Raw genomic sequence first — 15,011 nt, forward strand, 5'->3', positions numbered from 1 at the left:
GAAGTCTAGTCTGGTGATATACAATTAGAAGACCAAAGCACAGAAATGAGGTTTGAATCCCTGGAAGTAGGTGAGACAATCCAGAGAGAAGAGGTGGAATTAGGAGAGAAGGCAGCCTGGGGCAGAGCACAGAGGCTGGGCACACCACACGCAAAGGACATGGAGAGGCAAAGAAACTTGAAGAGGAGCAAACATGGAGCTTAGACACCCAGAGTGGGGCCCAGAGCTAAGGAGAAGTGTCCCAAGGTGTGGGGGTGGGGAGGGCGCAGAATCACCAGGTTTCAGATGCTGCTATAAGGTCAGGCCTACAAAGGTTTGGATTTAGTGCACAGAGGTTACAAGTGACCTGGACAAAGTTATTTTTTGCTGATGAAGTATATTAAAAGGCTTTCCAGGTGTCACATGTGCCTTAGTCCATTCAGGCTGCTGTAACAAAATACTGTAGACCAGGTGGCATAAAGAACTAAAACAACGGATTTATTCCTCATAGTCCTTGAGGCTGAGAAGTCCAAGATCAAGATGCTGGCAGATCCAGGGTCTGGTGAGGGCCCACTTCCTGGTTCGTAGAGCAGCACCTTCTCATTGCGTCCTTCCATGGTAGAAAGAATGAGAGAGCTCTCTGGGGTCCCTTTTATAAGGCACTAATCCTATTTGTGAGGGATCTACCTCTGTGGCCAAATCACCTCCCAGAGGTCCACCTCCTGATGCCATCACATTGGGGATTAAATTTCAACATGTGAATTGGCAGCGAGCGGGTGGGGAGACTGGGGGGAACAAATATCTATCACAACACGTAATATTATTTTATGCGAGGAGTGTCCTGCTGATGTCAAGAAGAGCCTCTGTCACCACTGTAACCACTGTCGAGTCTCAGCAGTGGGTAAAAGTGAATGAAGTGACCCAAGTCTGGAAGGCCCTTATCTCACTTCTGGTAAGGGAAGGCCCCACCTATAGTAGGTGGCCACCCTGGTCCTGCTCATTCCTGGTGCAGGCCTCTTGAGTCGTTCAGACAGTCTCTGCACTACCAGTTAAAAATGACTGTAACCTAGAAATGTAGAAGGGAGTGGTTTAGATTTTAAAGAGCTTGTTCATCTAATTAAATAGAACTGGAGTTAGTGGCTTAGTGGTTGTTCTATAATCAGGCCCTGCTACAAGTGGTTAAGGAGACTGACAGTGGGAACCAAAAGAGCCTGCAGGGACAGGAGTGTGGCTGTGAACATGGCTGGGAAGAGTCTCTGCCAGGACTTTTGAATCCAAAGCTGAGAATGTGGCTTCCATGGAGTTATGAGAGATAGGGAGGGATTTTGAGCTGTGGCCCACTGAGATGAAAAATTGGGTTGTATCATCTTGTCTTGGAGTTGCAGTGATAGTGTATGGCGAGGGGTAATAAAAGGAGCAAAGGATCTGGACCCAACCTGGTTTTGAATCTGGGATTTCTCACTTTTTAGCTAGGTAATTAGAAAAGTGACTGAGAAGCTCTCTGCATCTCAGATAATTCATCTGTGCAAAACGATTTGCATAGCTGTAGTCAAAGTTAGCTTGTGTGTGAAGCCCCTAGCACAGAGGAGACATTTAATAAATGATCACCCCTGCTGTCTTTATTATTATTATTATTATTATTATTATTTTCTTGAGACAGAGTCTCACTCTGTTGCTCAGGGTGGAGTGCAGTGGCGCGATCTTGGCTCACTGCAACCTCCCCCTCCCGGGTTTGAGTGATTCTCCTGCCTCAGCCTCTCAAGTAGCTGGGACTACAGGCATGTGCCACCATGCTTGGCTAATTTTTGTATTTTTTTAGTAGAGATGGGGTTTCACCATGTTGGCCAGGCTGGTCTTGAACTCCTGACTTCAGGTGATTCACCCACCTCAGCCTCCCAAAGTGCTGGGATTACAGGTCTTTATTATTTTCATGATCATCATTGTCCATGTTACGTTTATGTAGTTGTTATGGATCACAAAACACTTTCAGATGTTCTCACTGATTGCAGTTAAGCTTACTCCCGTACACTTGAGTCATGACACGGGTGTATCTGCGAGCCTCATTAGACCGGGAGCTCCTTAAATGGAGGGGTCCCCACTCACGGATGTCTAGTGCAGGCATAAACTAGAGGATCCATGTGAGGAAGCACTTCCCCTACCAGAGCTCTTCAGAAAGAGAGCAGGTGGCTTCAAGAAGATGTCAGCTTCCCACCCTTGAGGATATAGCAGGGGCCACCTGGCAGGGACACTGTGGGGAAGTGGCTGCACTGGTTGGAAGGCTGGCTTCAAAGAAATGGTTTCTCAATCCCACTTTATAATCTATTAGTGTTTTAATTGGATGAAGCAGTTCTGATGTCCTGTCAAGTTCATTCAAAGGAGTGTTTGTACTCATCTAAGTTTGTGGACCCTGGGCAAAGTGAGCCAGACATGGCTGTCCCGGGGATCCTTCCTCTCTCTGCTCTAACTGCTCTTTAAACACACAGACTCAGCCCTGGCAGATGAAAGTTTTAAATTTAAAAATATTTTAAAAGAATGCTTTTATATGAAAGACAGTATCTTTTAAAATATCAAATTTGTCTTAAACATTTTGGCAGCATATGCCATGTAACTTTTGGATTTATGTTTTCTCTTTCATAGAATAAAAAGTTCAGTGCAACCACCTCAAGAGTTCTGCAAGTTCACATTATGTAAACATATATAATAAAATATTTACTTAGGGTTTCCATAAAAAAGATCCAAAGCAGAGAATAAGAGGGCTTCTCTTTGCTGGTTTCAGAGGCTCTGCTGGGAATTCTGAGTGAAATTTAAGCCTCTTGAATATGTTTTGATTGGCCTTCTTCGTATTTTATCTCCTGTAATGAACTCTTTGTCAGTTTGTCAATTTTGACTAAGGACAGAAAGTTCATGTGTAGTAACACAGAGACTGAATTTAAAATTATGGTTTATATCATGATGTAATAATCCTCTCTCTTGTCCTTTAGTCAATATTTACCTGGTAGGCCGATATATTATAATGCTGACTTCAAAAGAAGACTCTTTATTTTACCTTCTCTAAGTGTTGGTTTTAGATACTTGAAATATCAAAACTGGAAGTTGAGCCGTCTGAGACTCTTGGCTGAATTCATGTAAAGTTCAGTTCCTCGATCGCAGGGCAGGTTTCACTGCTCCCAGTGACCCAGCGACACAGCTGCGTGCCTGTCAGAATGAGGCAGCTAAGCTTGGAGTCATGCTGGTTCCTCTCAGCTTTCCAGACAGCCCTCTCCTCTGTGGGAAACAGATCTGTTATGTTACCCCATAGCAGCCAGGATCTCTTAAGTGTACTTAAGTATTCCTTTATGTATTACAGCTACAGGATTGGGCGGAAAAACCTGAAGAATGCCCTGTAGGAAGGTGGTCTCTGAGTGTCACACCAGATGAAGAATAAGGAATCTTAAATTCTTTTCTTTGCTTGAACCCCTTTTTTCAAGCACCCCATGTGTAAGCATTTTTCCATTTTAAAAACTGAGGGAAGAATTATCCCCCGGTGAAGGATTAGGAGGATGATAAGTAGCTACACAGTTTGCAGATAAAATGTGTGATACCTTAGTACTGGTCGTTCAGGTCACCAAAGAAGCAAATGGTACTGTGTTAATAAGTTCTTCTGAGCCAACCTGGGTGTGAGTCAGGACTCTGTCAGTGAGTCATAATGGAAAGGGAATTGATTCACTCATTAACTGCCAAGTCCGCAGGTAGACTAGTTTCAGGCTCAGCTGGATCCTGAAGTTCAAATGAGGTCATGATTCTTCTTTTCTTTCTTAGACTATTATTTTCTATATTGGCATGATTATGTAGCATAGATGTTTCCTGGCAGCTCCAGGTTTATGTGGTCCTTAGTGCCTGGGATCCCAGGAGAGAGACCCTCTTGCCTGGAGTTCATATCATTTATCAAGTGTATTGTTCAACTTAAGCAAATTCAACACTATGCTTGTATCTTCCATGTGTTTATCTCTGCCCATTGTGTATCAATATTTATTTTATTTTATTATTTTATTTTTTCAAGACAGAGCCTTGCTCTCTTGCCCAGGTTGGAGTGCAGTGGCACGATCTCAGCTCATTGCAACCTCAGCCTCTGAAGTTCAAGCAATTCTCCTGCCTCAGCCCCCTGAGTAGCTGGGACTACAGGTGTGTGCCACCACACCTAGCTAATTTTTGTATTTTTAGTAGAGGCAGGGTTTTGCCATGTTGGCCAGGCTGGTCTCAAATTTCCTGGCCTTAAGTGATCCGCCAGCCTTGACCTCCCAAAGTGCTGGGATTACAGGCATGAACCACCGTGCCCAGCCTATATACTTATTTTACATGTATACTCTTTTTTGTAATCTGTTCATTTTGTACATTTTCATACACACATACATGTATATGTAAGTATATACATATGTATATACTCTTGTATGTATGTGTATATTTTTATTTTCACATATACATTTGATAGATGATTTACAGTATGTTCAAGAATAAATCTTAAGTTTATAACCTAACGACCCTCCCTCATTTAAGGTACAGTTCTAACAGCCTTGGTCATCTGACCAACTCTCTGGTAAACCTGGTAGGGAGGGCAGGGCCTGTTAAAAGACAGCTCCACCAGGAAGGGAAGGAGCAGTTCTAAAAGGAAAAAGAAAGTGGGTCCTTTACCAGAGGGAAAAGATAAACCGACTATTGATTCATTCATTCAGCAAGTACTTCCTGAGAACCTATTATGTGCCAGGCACTCTTCCAGGCCCTGGGCGTACAACAGTAAACATTACACAAAAGGCCTTACTTACTGGGAGCTTACCTAGTAGGGAGAGAGATAACAAACACACAAGCCGATAGAGATATGCTGTGATATCTGGTAGTGCTGAGAGCTCTGAAGAAAGACCGCGGTAAGCAGCAACAGGTGTGGAGTAGTTGCTTTACAGTGCAGGTGGAGGAAATGGGGTTGGGGGGTGGTGGGGAGTTGGAAGAGGCAGATAGGTGGAGGAAGCAGGGGGAGGGGGGTAGAGGAATCTCTTCTTGTTTTGGGATTCTCTTTCAGTTGACCCAAATAAAGTAAGGAAGATTTTGATAGGCAGATACTATTAAGACTATCCCAAGCATAGGGAAAAGTATGAGTCAAGCCAACGTCTAAATGTCTTGAGGGAAGATCTGTTCAGGGAGTGGAAAGAAGTTTCCCATGACAGCTGCATACAGAGCATATGAAGGATGGGGCTGAGGTTGCTTGGGGTGTGACCCTGCAAGGACATAAATAACAGGCTAAGAGTACCTTTCCCAGACCCACATTTAGAAAGATCACAGCAAAGTGTGGAGAGCCAGGTGAGGGGTCACAGAGGCAAGATAGGGCAGCCAGGTGTGCACTGAATAGGGCAATGGCCAGAGGGAATGGGAAGGAAGGGCAGAGCTTTCAGAGGTTGCATCTGCAAGATTTGGGGATTAATTCACTTCTAGTGACCTAAAAGGATTTGCTCATCACCCAGAATGAGCCATATCTTCTTATGTTTACTCAAAGATAAGAAGCCTTTAGAAATGGGAAACATCTTGGGAAAGTGGTTAATCTTGTTTATTCACAAGACAATTTCATCATCTTTTGCTATACAATGAGGAAGGCAACAGTAGTGCAGGTCACAGGGGGAGGTGGCCAAGGAAGGAGGAAAGCAAGACTGGATGTGGCACCTACATTGCAGGTCCTGTGGCCTCTGGGAGTGACATACATTCAAGGAAAGGACTTCTGGGAGGGAATGCTGTGGCCTTCCATGCCAGCCTGATAGTCTTTCTCGTGCATTTACAGGCAACTTCGAAGTGGGAGTTCACATTGCCGACGTGAGTTACTTTGTTCCAGAGGGATCCGACCTGGATAAAGTGGCTGCTGAGAGGGCCACAAGTGTCTACTTGGTTCAAAAGGTAAAAATCCATCTCCAGTTTCTTTTTTCTTGCTTTGTTTATTTGTTTGTGTCCCTGGAAAAGTGTGTGCTCGCTGTTATGACATGTTCTCCGGAAAGAGAAGCCAAAGAAAGACACAGGTGTTCATCCGAGGCCTCACCCCAGAGTGGCCCTGCTATTTAAGTAACTGACAGATACTCAGCTTCAGAAAGAAAGGAGGCAAAATACCTGCTTTCAAACAATTCTTCTAAAGCAGGGCTTGGCAAACTCAGCCGACACCAGCCACTAGTTTTTGTAAGGTTTTATTGGAACTCAGGCACATGCGTTTGTTCATGTATTGTGGCTGCTTTCATATTACTTCAGCAGAGTGGCATGACGATTTCCTGTTACTATAGGCCCTTTAAGGAAATGTTTTCAACCCCTGTTCTAAAAGGTGGGAGCCAATCTGGTCCTGACCTGCCCATTACAAGATAGCCATGGGAGTCTCTGAGATGGAAAAGCGAAGGGAGATGAGGAGGAGTCTGAGCTTTTCCCTCTCATCCTGACTACACCACTCTTGGTTAGTTGCTAAGTGTCTACAGAACTCCCTAGACTCATCTGTGAAATGCAGGGATTGGACAGATGGATCTCAAAACATCCCTTCCATTCTATGTACCTGTACCTGGCACATTCAATGGTAACCATGAGAATCCATTCCTTTAACAAGTATATATTGAGCACCAATTATCTGGTGGACACTGCAGTAGGCCTCAGAGACAGGGGTTAATAAGAGACCAAGCATGAGTAAGTTCTGCCTTCCACACTGTGGTTTGTGAATTCTGCCAGGTTTCTTTCTCTTCTTTCCCTCCTCTGATCCTCTGTTCATTTGCTCATCTTCCTTCTTTGGCCATATCTGGACTTCCACTTCCTTTCTAGCTTTTTAAAATTTGGCAGTCCAATTTGGGATTCTACCTATACTAGCTTGAGGCTTCCTGCCTCGCAAACCCATGCACTAGGACATGATTCTGGTATTTGCTCATTGACTGCCCTAAGGTCAGAGGAATATCCCCACCATCCACGCTAGAATGCACCACCATAGGTGCATTCTGGAATTTCTGGGCTTTACTTCTAGCAAAGTGCCTACTTAATGTCCACAAAGGTATTGGCACTTCTGGAGCAAAAGCTATCCAGGAACACCCAAAAGTTTCTAAGATTTCTGGTATTTACCAAGTGTTACTGAGAGTTCCTCTCATGTTTTCAACTTGTCCACCCTGAAAACTAACCTCTCAAAAGGGAAGAGACTAGTCTAGGCTTTGAATGCAGCCATATCTTCTAGGGGCTGAAGATCCTGTTGCCTGTGGCCCAAGCTTAGTTCCCCCAATGTAGCTGAGCTTATCTTTTGACAGTGATGTCTTCCACCCCATGGTAGAAGTCACCCTGTCTGAGACCCTTTGTTTCTGCTACAAAGGGAGCTAGCCTAGATGGGCTGTCTTGTCCCAAAGGAAAGCCAGAGCTGTCATCTGCCATAGCCGCCTTCAGTAAGTGGAGGTCGTACCTAGGAAAACCTGGTACCTCCTCTCCCCTGCCCCAGGACAGTACTCTCTGTATCACTGAAACCTAGAATGTTTGAGCAAAACCCTAGCTCCACCTGCTCCAGGAGAATTGGACAGCCAGTTTCTTCAGAAGTACAGCTTTGCCTGCCATTCACATTAGGTGATCAGAACCACCATGTACATGTTTTCTGCCATCCCATAAATGAGAATAGTGAATGGAGAGGAAGACAGAGTTGATCAGAGCCAGGAAATTCTGAGTCAGAAGCTGTGTGATCATCAAAACCCCGTTCCAGGAAACCGTGTCATGGGCAATAGGTAATCTCTATGCACAGTGATGCCTGAAAGACCCAGCACCTTCAGTGACCAATTAGTGAGGATAGCTAGCTGTGTCCTCATCTGAGCAGGAGGAATTCCGTACGAGGCTTTGCTTGTGTCAAACATACTGTGTCCCTACCTGACCTCTGTGGCTGGCCTAAGCCTCAATGCAATATTTAAGAACTTCTCTTTGACCCCCGGCCCCTCATAATGTCTGTGACACCTGTGTCCAAGCTCTGGGCAGGTATAGGCAGCTTAAGAGAATGCAGCACAAACTTCTGACCCGCAAGTATCTCTTGAGCACACAGGGCTTCCTCCCTGACCCCCAAGCCCCAGCTGCTGCGCTCTGCTTTTATAACCAGGAATTACTTTTCAAAATCAGAAAATGAAAAAATCAAATTGGGTTAAGTAATTAAGCGTGTTTCCTTTTCTGTTTCCTTTGGTTTTGTGTTTGTCACAGTTCTAGAATTTCTCTGTGGGACTACAGAGTTGGGGCTCTGTTGCTGAGTTGTGAAAGCGGGGAGCTGGGTGGAGGAAGGGCCCGCATGCGTCTGCTGCCCAGCACTGCCTCCAGCTTGGCAGGCACAAGTGGCGCCGGCCCGCAACCTTGGACAGCAGCAGCTGCGCGCTCTGATTCCTTTGAACCGCTGCTCTGACCTTTCTTCCTACTCGGTTTTGTTTCTTAAAGGACTGTGTCCAGGAACTTTTCTGCTGTTTTCACTTTACTTTGCCTATAAAGGTCTTCTGAAAAGCTGGATGAGCTGCGTTTCCGCTCTCCAGATTCTCTGCTTTCTCACTTGGCACAATCATTTCTCCCAGCTTCATCACACAGGGAAGAGGGGCTGGGGTTCCAGTTGGTTTCCCATCTGTAGGCAATGTGGCACTGATTTCATTCAGATCTGTAAGTGACTGATGCCAGAATTGCAATCTTAGCTCATTATCTAAACTGTAATTGGGGGATTAACCTGTGGAATAGGACAGTATACAGCGTAACAGGTCTTGGGTCCAAATACCATCTCACTGACTTTTTAAATGAAATTCTTTTTGTTGCGATTTTGCTCACAGTAATAAGTATTTGGTTATTCTTGTTAACAATAGGGTATACTCAATAGGATAAAAGATAAATTTAAATAGTGTCCATTTAAATACCAGGAAAAAACTTTTTGACAGAAGATGGTTCCATTAGGACAGGGGACAGCTGCCCACCTGAACTTTGGCCTGTCCTTCTCAGAAGGACACAACATTTGTTCAGTTAATGCCTCTCAACTGTCTTCTCTGGGAGATAAATATAATGTAATCGCAAAGTTTAAGGTAATTTTAGAAAATAAGCGAATTAAGCTTTAAAAGTAAAAGAAAACCTAAACAGTTGAAACCTAAACCTGAATTTTCTGCCTACTGGCCCAAGCATTCATGTTATTTTAGGTGTGAAACAGCTCAAGTGAAAGTTCGCCCATAAATCTCTACGATATTTTATTGGTACTGCTTTATAATAGAGATCAAAGATTGGGATTGGAAGCCTGTCTTAATGTAGAGTCCAAAGAGTTTTAAGATGGTTCTTTCTGACACCAGCAGGTTGTCAGATTGTTGATGTTTTGTTAATGTCAAACTGTGTAGCAAAGAGTTGATCAAATTCTGAATTCATGGAAGTGTTGATATGGAAAAGAAAACTCTTTAAACAGAGATGTTGGCTGGCAAGTGAATTAATCTATTTCCTTTAAGTTATTTCAGTGTGTAAGTGGGGAGCTAGCTGAGAGTACCTTGTTGTTAAAACCTCGAAGTCCTCAGAGAAAAGGGGTAAAAGTCACCAATTCTTAGACTGCAGATATGGGCTGCGATGGCCAATGGGTTATCGCACTGAGGCCTGAGGGAATGTGGTGGGAGCCGGCAAAGGCCTGGGCTGAAAGGGGCAGAAGAGGCCCTGCAGCCCCTCCAGGTGATGGAGAAGCCCCTATGACTTGGCTTGTGGGCATCTGGCTCCCACGTCACTGCTAGTCCTTCCTGCTCCTCCTTGCCTGAATGATTGATTCTTCCCTTCTGTGGCCCTTTGTGTTGGTCACAGGGCTGTCCTGGCTAACCTGCTGCTGAACTTGGCCAGCCTGCCCGCTGTGGCTTTAGCAGATGTTTCTGCTCTCTGAGACTAATATAAGATTTTATAGTCTTGTTGGTACCCCCACCCAGCTGCCTTGGGCAGTGGTGTATTTACCCAAATGATCAATTTCTCTCTACTCTCTCAAGACCTGGTCCAGAATACTTAGAAAGTCAGTGTCCTATCATCACTGTCCCTTTTCTCCATGGTCAGCTCTTAAGCTCTGCCCTGACTCAATTTTGGTCCTGGCCCCAAAGCATGCTTAAGAGGGCTTAGCATCCTTCAAGCCCTGTTTCCTTTTCTGCTGCCTGAAGTCCTTATCAGTCTTCATCCACTTGGTATTTGTTGAGTACCAGCTGTGTGTCATGTTGCAGGGATGTAAAGATGAGACAGATTCTGGTCTTGCCCTGGGGAAGCAGAGGAGGTAGACAGGTAGCAAACACTTGCAATGCATCAGGCTACCTTCAGGTACAGAAGTGCCCCAAAGGTGAGGAGAGAAAGGTGAGTTAGAGAAGAAAGAGAGGTTGTATCTGCCTGGGCTGGTGGTGGGAGAGGAGCTTCTGCAAGGGCCAAGTAGACTTCACAAAGCAATTGTGTTTTGAACAGTGTTTCACATTTTGAGTAGAAAATTTCTAGATAAAAAGTGGGCAGAGAGGGCATTCCAGGCAGAGGCTAGAAAAAGCATAGAATGTTCAAGGAGCAGAATGCAGTTTGAAATTGTTGGGGTGTGCGTTGTAGAGAGAGCCATGGATGAGGTTACAAAGAGAGGCCTGGAGTGGTAGGTGAAGGAGCTCGGATTCTGAGGGCAAGTAGGGAAGCGATACGATCTCCTTCGACCAAAATAGAAAATCACCTTAGCAACTGTGTGGTTGAAGGATAGCAAGGCCAGAGACAGGAAAATTGTCATCAGTACCAGGGCCCTTCCCCCCAGTCACATCCTCTTGAGACTCTGAGTAACTACCCCAACACAGAGATCTTTGCTCACAAAATCTTATGAGAGTTTACCGATGTGGTGATGTCCAACTGGACCCCAGGAGAACTAGAACAATAGATGTCTTTAGCCTAGTGCCAAATGGACATTCTGAACAAGCAGCATTTCATTTACTCCATATTACAATGTCTTCCCAATTCTGGCAATGCATATCACACAAGAAGAAGTAGGGAGAAGCAAAGGGCAGGGAAAATGGAGAAGTTAGCTTCCCACTGTTATCTTTGCTGTCCCCTTGGAGATAGGGTTCTTCTCCTGCTTCCCCGTGGGGAACTCTTGGCCACCTGTGACCTTAGCCACTGAACATTGAGGGTCCAGGCTTTTCCAAAAACCCCTTGGCCCCATCGAACCCTCTAGGCCCTCCTTCATCCACAGGACATGCAAAAGTCCATTTACTAAATTCAGCTCCTTAACTATTGGGAAGGTAAAGCAGTGTGTCCTAATATAAAGGAATTGCAGATTATCATTGAGTGGAGACTAGTAAGAGGATGCAAAAGTCTGGAGAATAAGCAAGTCTTATCTAGAATAATTTCTGCTCCAGAATTGTCACTGATTTTTATCCTGAGAGAGGAAGAGAGACATATCCACACTTGAACAGTGAAAGGAGGAGAGGAAAAGACTCATTTGAGAGAGTTAGAATTCAGATCTAGGCTTGGGAAGTGATTGGATATAGAAGGCAGAGAGAGGAGAGTGAAGAATCACAGGCTAATCCTCAGCTGTGTTCTGGGGGCAGGGGTGAGGAGCGTGGTGAGGCATGGGTGCGGTGTTTTTTGGTGGTTTTGATTTTTGGTGGTTTTGAGGGAGTGGTGGTCGTTTGCTTCCTTGCTTATTTAACTTGGGATGGAGTGCTGCTCTTAACAGAGGTAGGAAATGTAGACAGTGGAACAGGTGAAGAAGGGAGGAAAATGCTGAACTTTGTCTTCTCCATGTGGAGTTTGAAATGTTCATGGGACATCCAGTTCATGGTATCCAGAGGGCGTTGTAGAGGTATGTGGAGTCACAAGGCCAGAGGGCCAGGCCTTGGACATGGAAGACACTCATTGTGAGATGGCAGGAGACCAGGGCACACATGTAAAGTGAGTGGGCCTGGGAGAGACTGGCCAAAGGGAAGAGCTGGTAGGTTGCTTGCAACAGATTGAGTCTGATGATCTCAGTTTTCTTTGTGAAGAAGAGTTGAGGTTTTCTATTGAGAAAGATTGAGAAGGCAGTCAGGTAAGAGGTCTGAGGAGAGTAGTAATATTTTGGGACCTTATCTGAGGGGTGTGGGGAAGGAACTAACAAAGACAGGTGAAAGGCCTGCCAACCCTCATGGAGGTAAGAACTAAGACCGCTTAGCAACTCACCTCCATATGGCCCAGCAATTTTCTCTGTCACTGCTCAGTGAGGACTTGCAGAAGTAGGAAAGGCCGATTTATAAGATGGATCATGGGGTTTGTGGAGCTGGGATAGTAGAAGTGAGGTAAATAAAGAACCTTGAAGGAATTATCCTTGTGGTTCACACTGCATAGCGAAGTTAATGAGGACAAGATAGGATAAGACTGGGGAAAAGGATCAAGGGGTCAGGGAATGTGTGAACATTTGCACAGTTTTAATGATAGCCAGGAATTTCCCAACTCCTGGAGAGACCTTTCTTTTCCAGTCAGACATGGTGTTCCACACTTATCACCCTGGCCCCGAGGCTCTCAGGAACCATGGCAGGCCTCATGTAGCTGATCTGTGTGCATGGACTCTTACGCCATGGTCCAGGTGAGTCTCCCTCTGACATACGGGACTTGGATTGGAGAAAGCAGCTGATCAGAAGGGGCTGCCTGCCTCTCCTTTCCAGCCCTCCTCCACAGGGATCCTGCTGTGCCTGGGGTTGTGGGAGAGCACATTCACAGTGACGCTGGCAGGAATTAGGCCCCATTTATGAGAGACTGATGTGCCAAACCACAAATGTGATTGTAACCTCTTAATTCCTTTTCCTTTGAAACACAGAGGAATAACCATCTATTTACAAAACTATATAAACATAAAGAGTGTTTTCTATGAGAATTTCAACTCAATTCTGCTTTAAGACCTGGTAAATGTCTTTTATAAGGAATGCTTCTTAAAAATTAAATATAATAGGGACCAGGCGTAGTGGCTCACGCCTATAATCCCAGCACTTTGGGAGGCTGAGGCAGGTGGATCATGCGGTCTAGAGATCGAGACCACGGTGAAACCCCGTATCTACTAAAAATACAAAAAATTAACCGGGCATGGTAGTGGGCGCCTGTAGTCCCAGCTACTCGGGAGGTTGAGGCCGGAGAATAGCATGAACCTGGGAGGTGGAGCTTGCAGTGAACCGAGAGCACGCCACTGCACTCCAGCCTGGGCGACAGAGCAAGACTGTCTCAAAAAAAAAAAAAAAAAAAATTAAATATAATTATACTAACCAAAAAGTTTTAAAGTTCAGCTTTTTCATGAGCACTTAGATTGGTGACTGACCATTGCAGTGTGATTAATAAAATGTCTTTTGTGTAAGATATAGGACACCACACAATTTTTATAGCCTGCACAATCACTGCATGTGCTGATAAGTTTTAGGAGGTAGTAGCCCAAACAGTGTAGCTTATACTTAAAATACTAGTTGTTTATGAAGTTTTTTTTGTCGAGATGCTTAAATATAAGTCTCGTGTATTTCATAAAATGTTTTATGTGATGCAGTAAACATAGAAAAAAGAGGTGATCCATCTCCTGGGCAGAAGCCAGTCAGTTGTCTACACACTGGAAGTGCCTACCATGCATCAGGTGTAGAGAGAGACAGGAGTGAGGCCTGGCCCTTGCTCCTGAGGTTTCAGTGTCCGTGGCACTCGAGTCACCTGAAGAAGCAATTAGGACAGTGTGGTAAATGCAGCTGAAGAGCAGGGAGGATGGAGTAAGTGGCTGACTGTGTAGGATGGCCCCAAATCATCTTTGAAAGAACAGGGGAGGTATATAAAATACAGCACACACTATGCCTGGGGGATTTTGGATAAACCTTTTAGTGGCAATGAACTGAATCTGAAAGGATGTACAAGAGTTTGCCAGATGTAAAATATCTAGAAAGGTGTTTCAGAAAGAGGGACTGGCACAAGCAAGAGCTGGAGCAGCACACAGACAGGTGAAGGGGGTGCAGCGGGAAGGCCCATGTGACTGCTGTTGCCAGTGCCCCAGGAGAGGGCCAGGGCACAAGGCGGAAGGGAATGCTGAGCCCGGTGACAGCACACCTTGGACACCACGGACTGGCCAGTGAGCTTTCACTGAGCGTCTTCAGTATTGTTCTACCAATAAGAAGACCAAGACTCAAAATTTTACTAACTTGACCAAAGTGTACAAGAAGCAATCAGCCCAGGATTAGCCCCCAAGCCCGCAGGAAAGGTGGCAAAGCCTTTGTTCTATTTCCTGCACCATGCTGCTCCTGAGCCTATACTTCTTCAGTCATTGGTAAAAAGGTCTTTAGACCTTGTTGTATTTTTTTAAGTGGTGAGGCCCTTTTTGCAAATTATATCTGAACCCCAAATTCCAACATATAGAAACAGATCAGGTTTTCACTAGATAATTAGCATACATTTATTTCATATTTAAATGTGTAACACAACACCAATTAATGAAAACAGTGACTTTGTTTTTAATAAGCTCATTTATTTTGGAATGCTTGCAGTTGACAGAGAACTTGCAAGGGTAGTACAGAGTGGTCCCATACCCAGTTCCTCCATGTTAATGTCTTATGTGACTACGCTTCATGTGTCCTAACTCAGAAACTGACATTGGAATATTACTGTTAGCTAAACTCCTTACTTTATTTGAATTTCACTAGTTTTTCCATCAGTGTTTTCCTTCTGTTCCACGGTCTAGTTCTGGCCCAAGTTATAATGACTTTCTTTTGACAAACACTAAAATATGAAGTTAGGAACTATAATGCATTATCAGATGCTCAGTTTTGTGACTTAAAGTAAGATACTGCCTTGAACGCTTAGAAGACACACTATCTGTACAAAAGGCATTACGCCCTGGACTAATGTCATTGCAACAAGCATGCTGGGTGGCTAAGCAGCCAGTTACCAAAATACAGTTGATAGAACAAACTGTCTGTTAATGCAGCCCAGAGGAGAATACAAGAATGCACACCCAGCAAACTTGATGTAGTCTGTCTTAGCTCAGGCTCCTATAGTGACATGCCATAGTTTAAACAACAGAGATTTATTTTCTCCCAGTT

The 15,011-nt window shown here is 44.6% G+C and overlaps 1 protein-coding gene across 9 annotated transcripts in view; it reads left to right on the plus strand.

Moving 5' to 3' along the window:
- DIS3L2 (DIS3 like 3'-5' exoribonuclease 2) overlaps window positions 1-15,011 on the plus strand; it is a 380,375-nt gene that overhangs the window by 273,182 nt on the left and 92,182 nt on the right. For all 9 annotated transcript variants that reach the window (XM_065526247.1, XM_074010517.1, XM_065526248.1 and 6 more), the window contains one exon: window positions 5,780-5,892. In XM_065526247.1, coding sequence (XP_065382319.1) covers window positions 5,780-5,892 — 113 coding nt within the window. The remainder of the gene's footprint in view (window positions 1-5,779; window positions 5,893-15,011) is intronic.

Source organism: Macaca fascicularis, chromosome 12 (genome assembly GCF_037993035.2).
Source record: "Macaca fascicularis isolate 582-1 chromosome 12, T2T-MFA8v1.1".
Classification (NCBI taxonomy): Eukaryota; Metazoa; Chordata; class Mammalia; order Primates; family Cercopithecidae; genus Macaca; species Macaca fascicularis.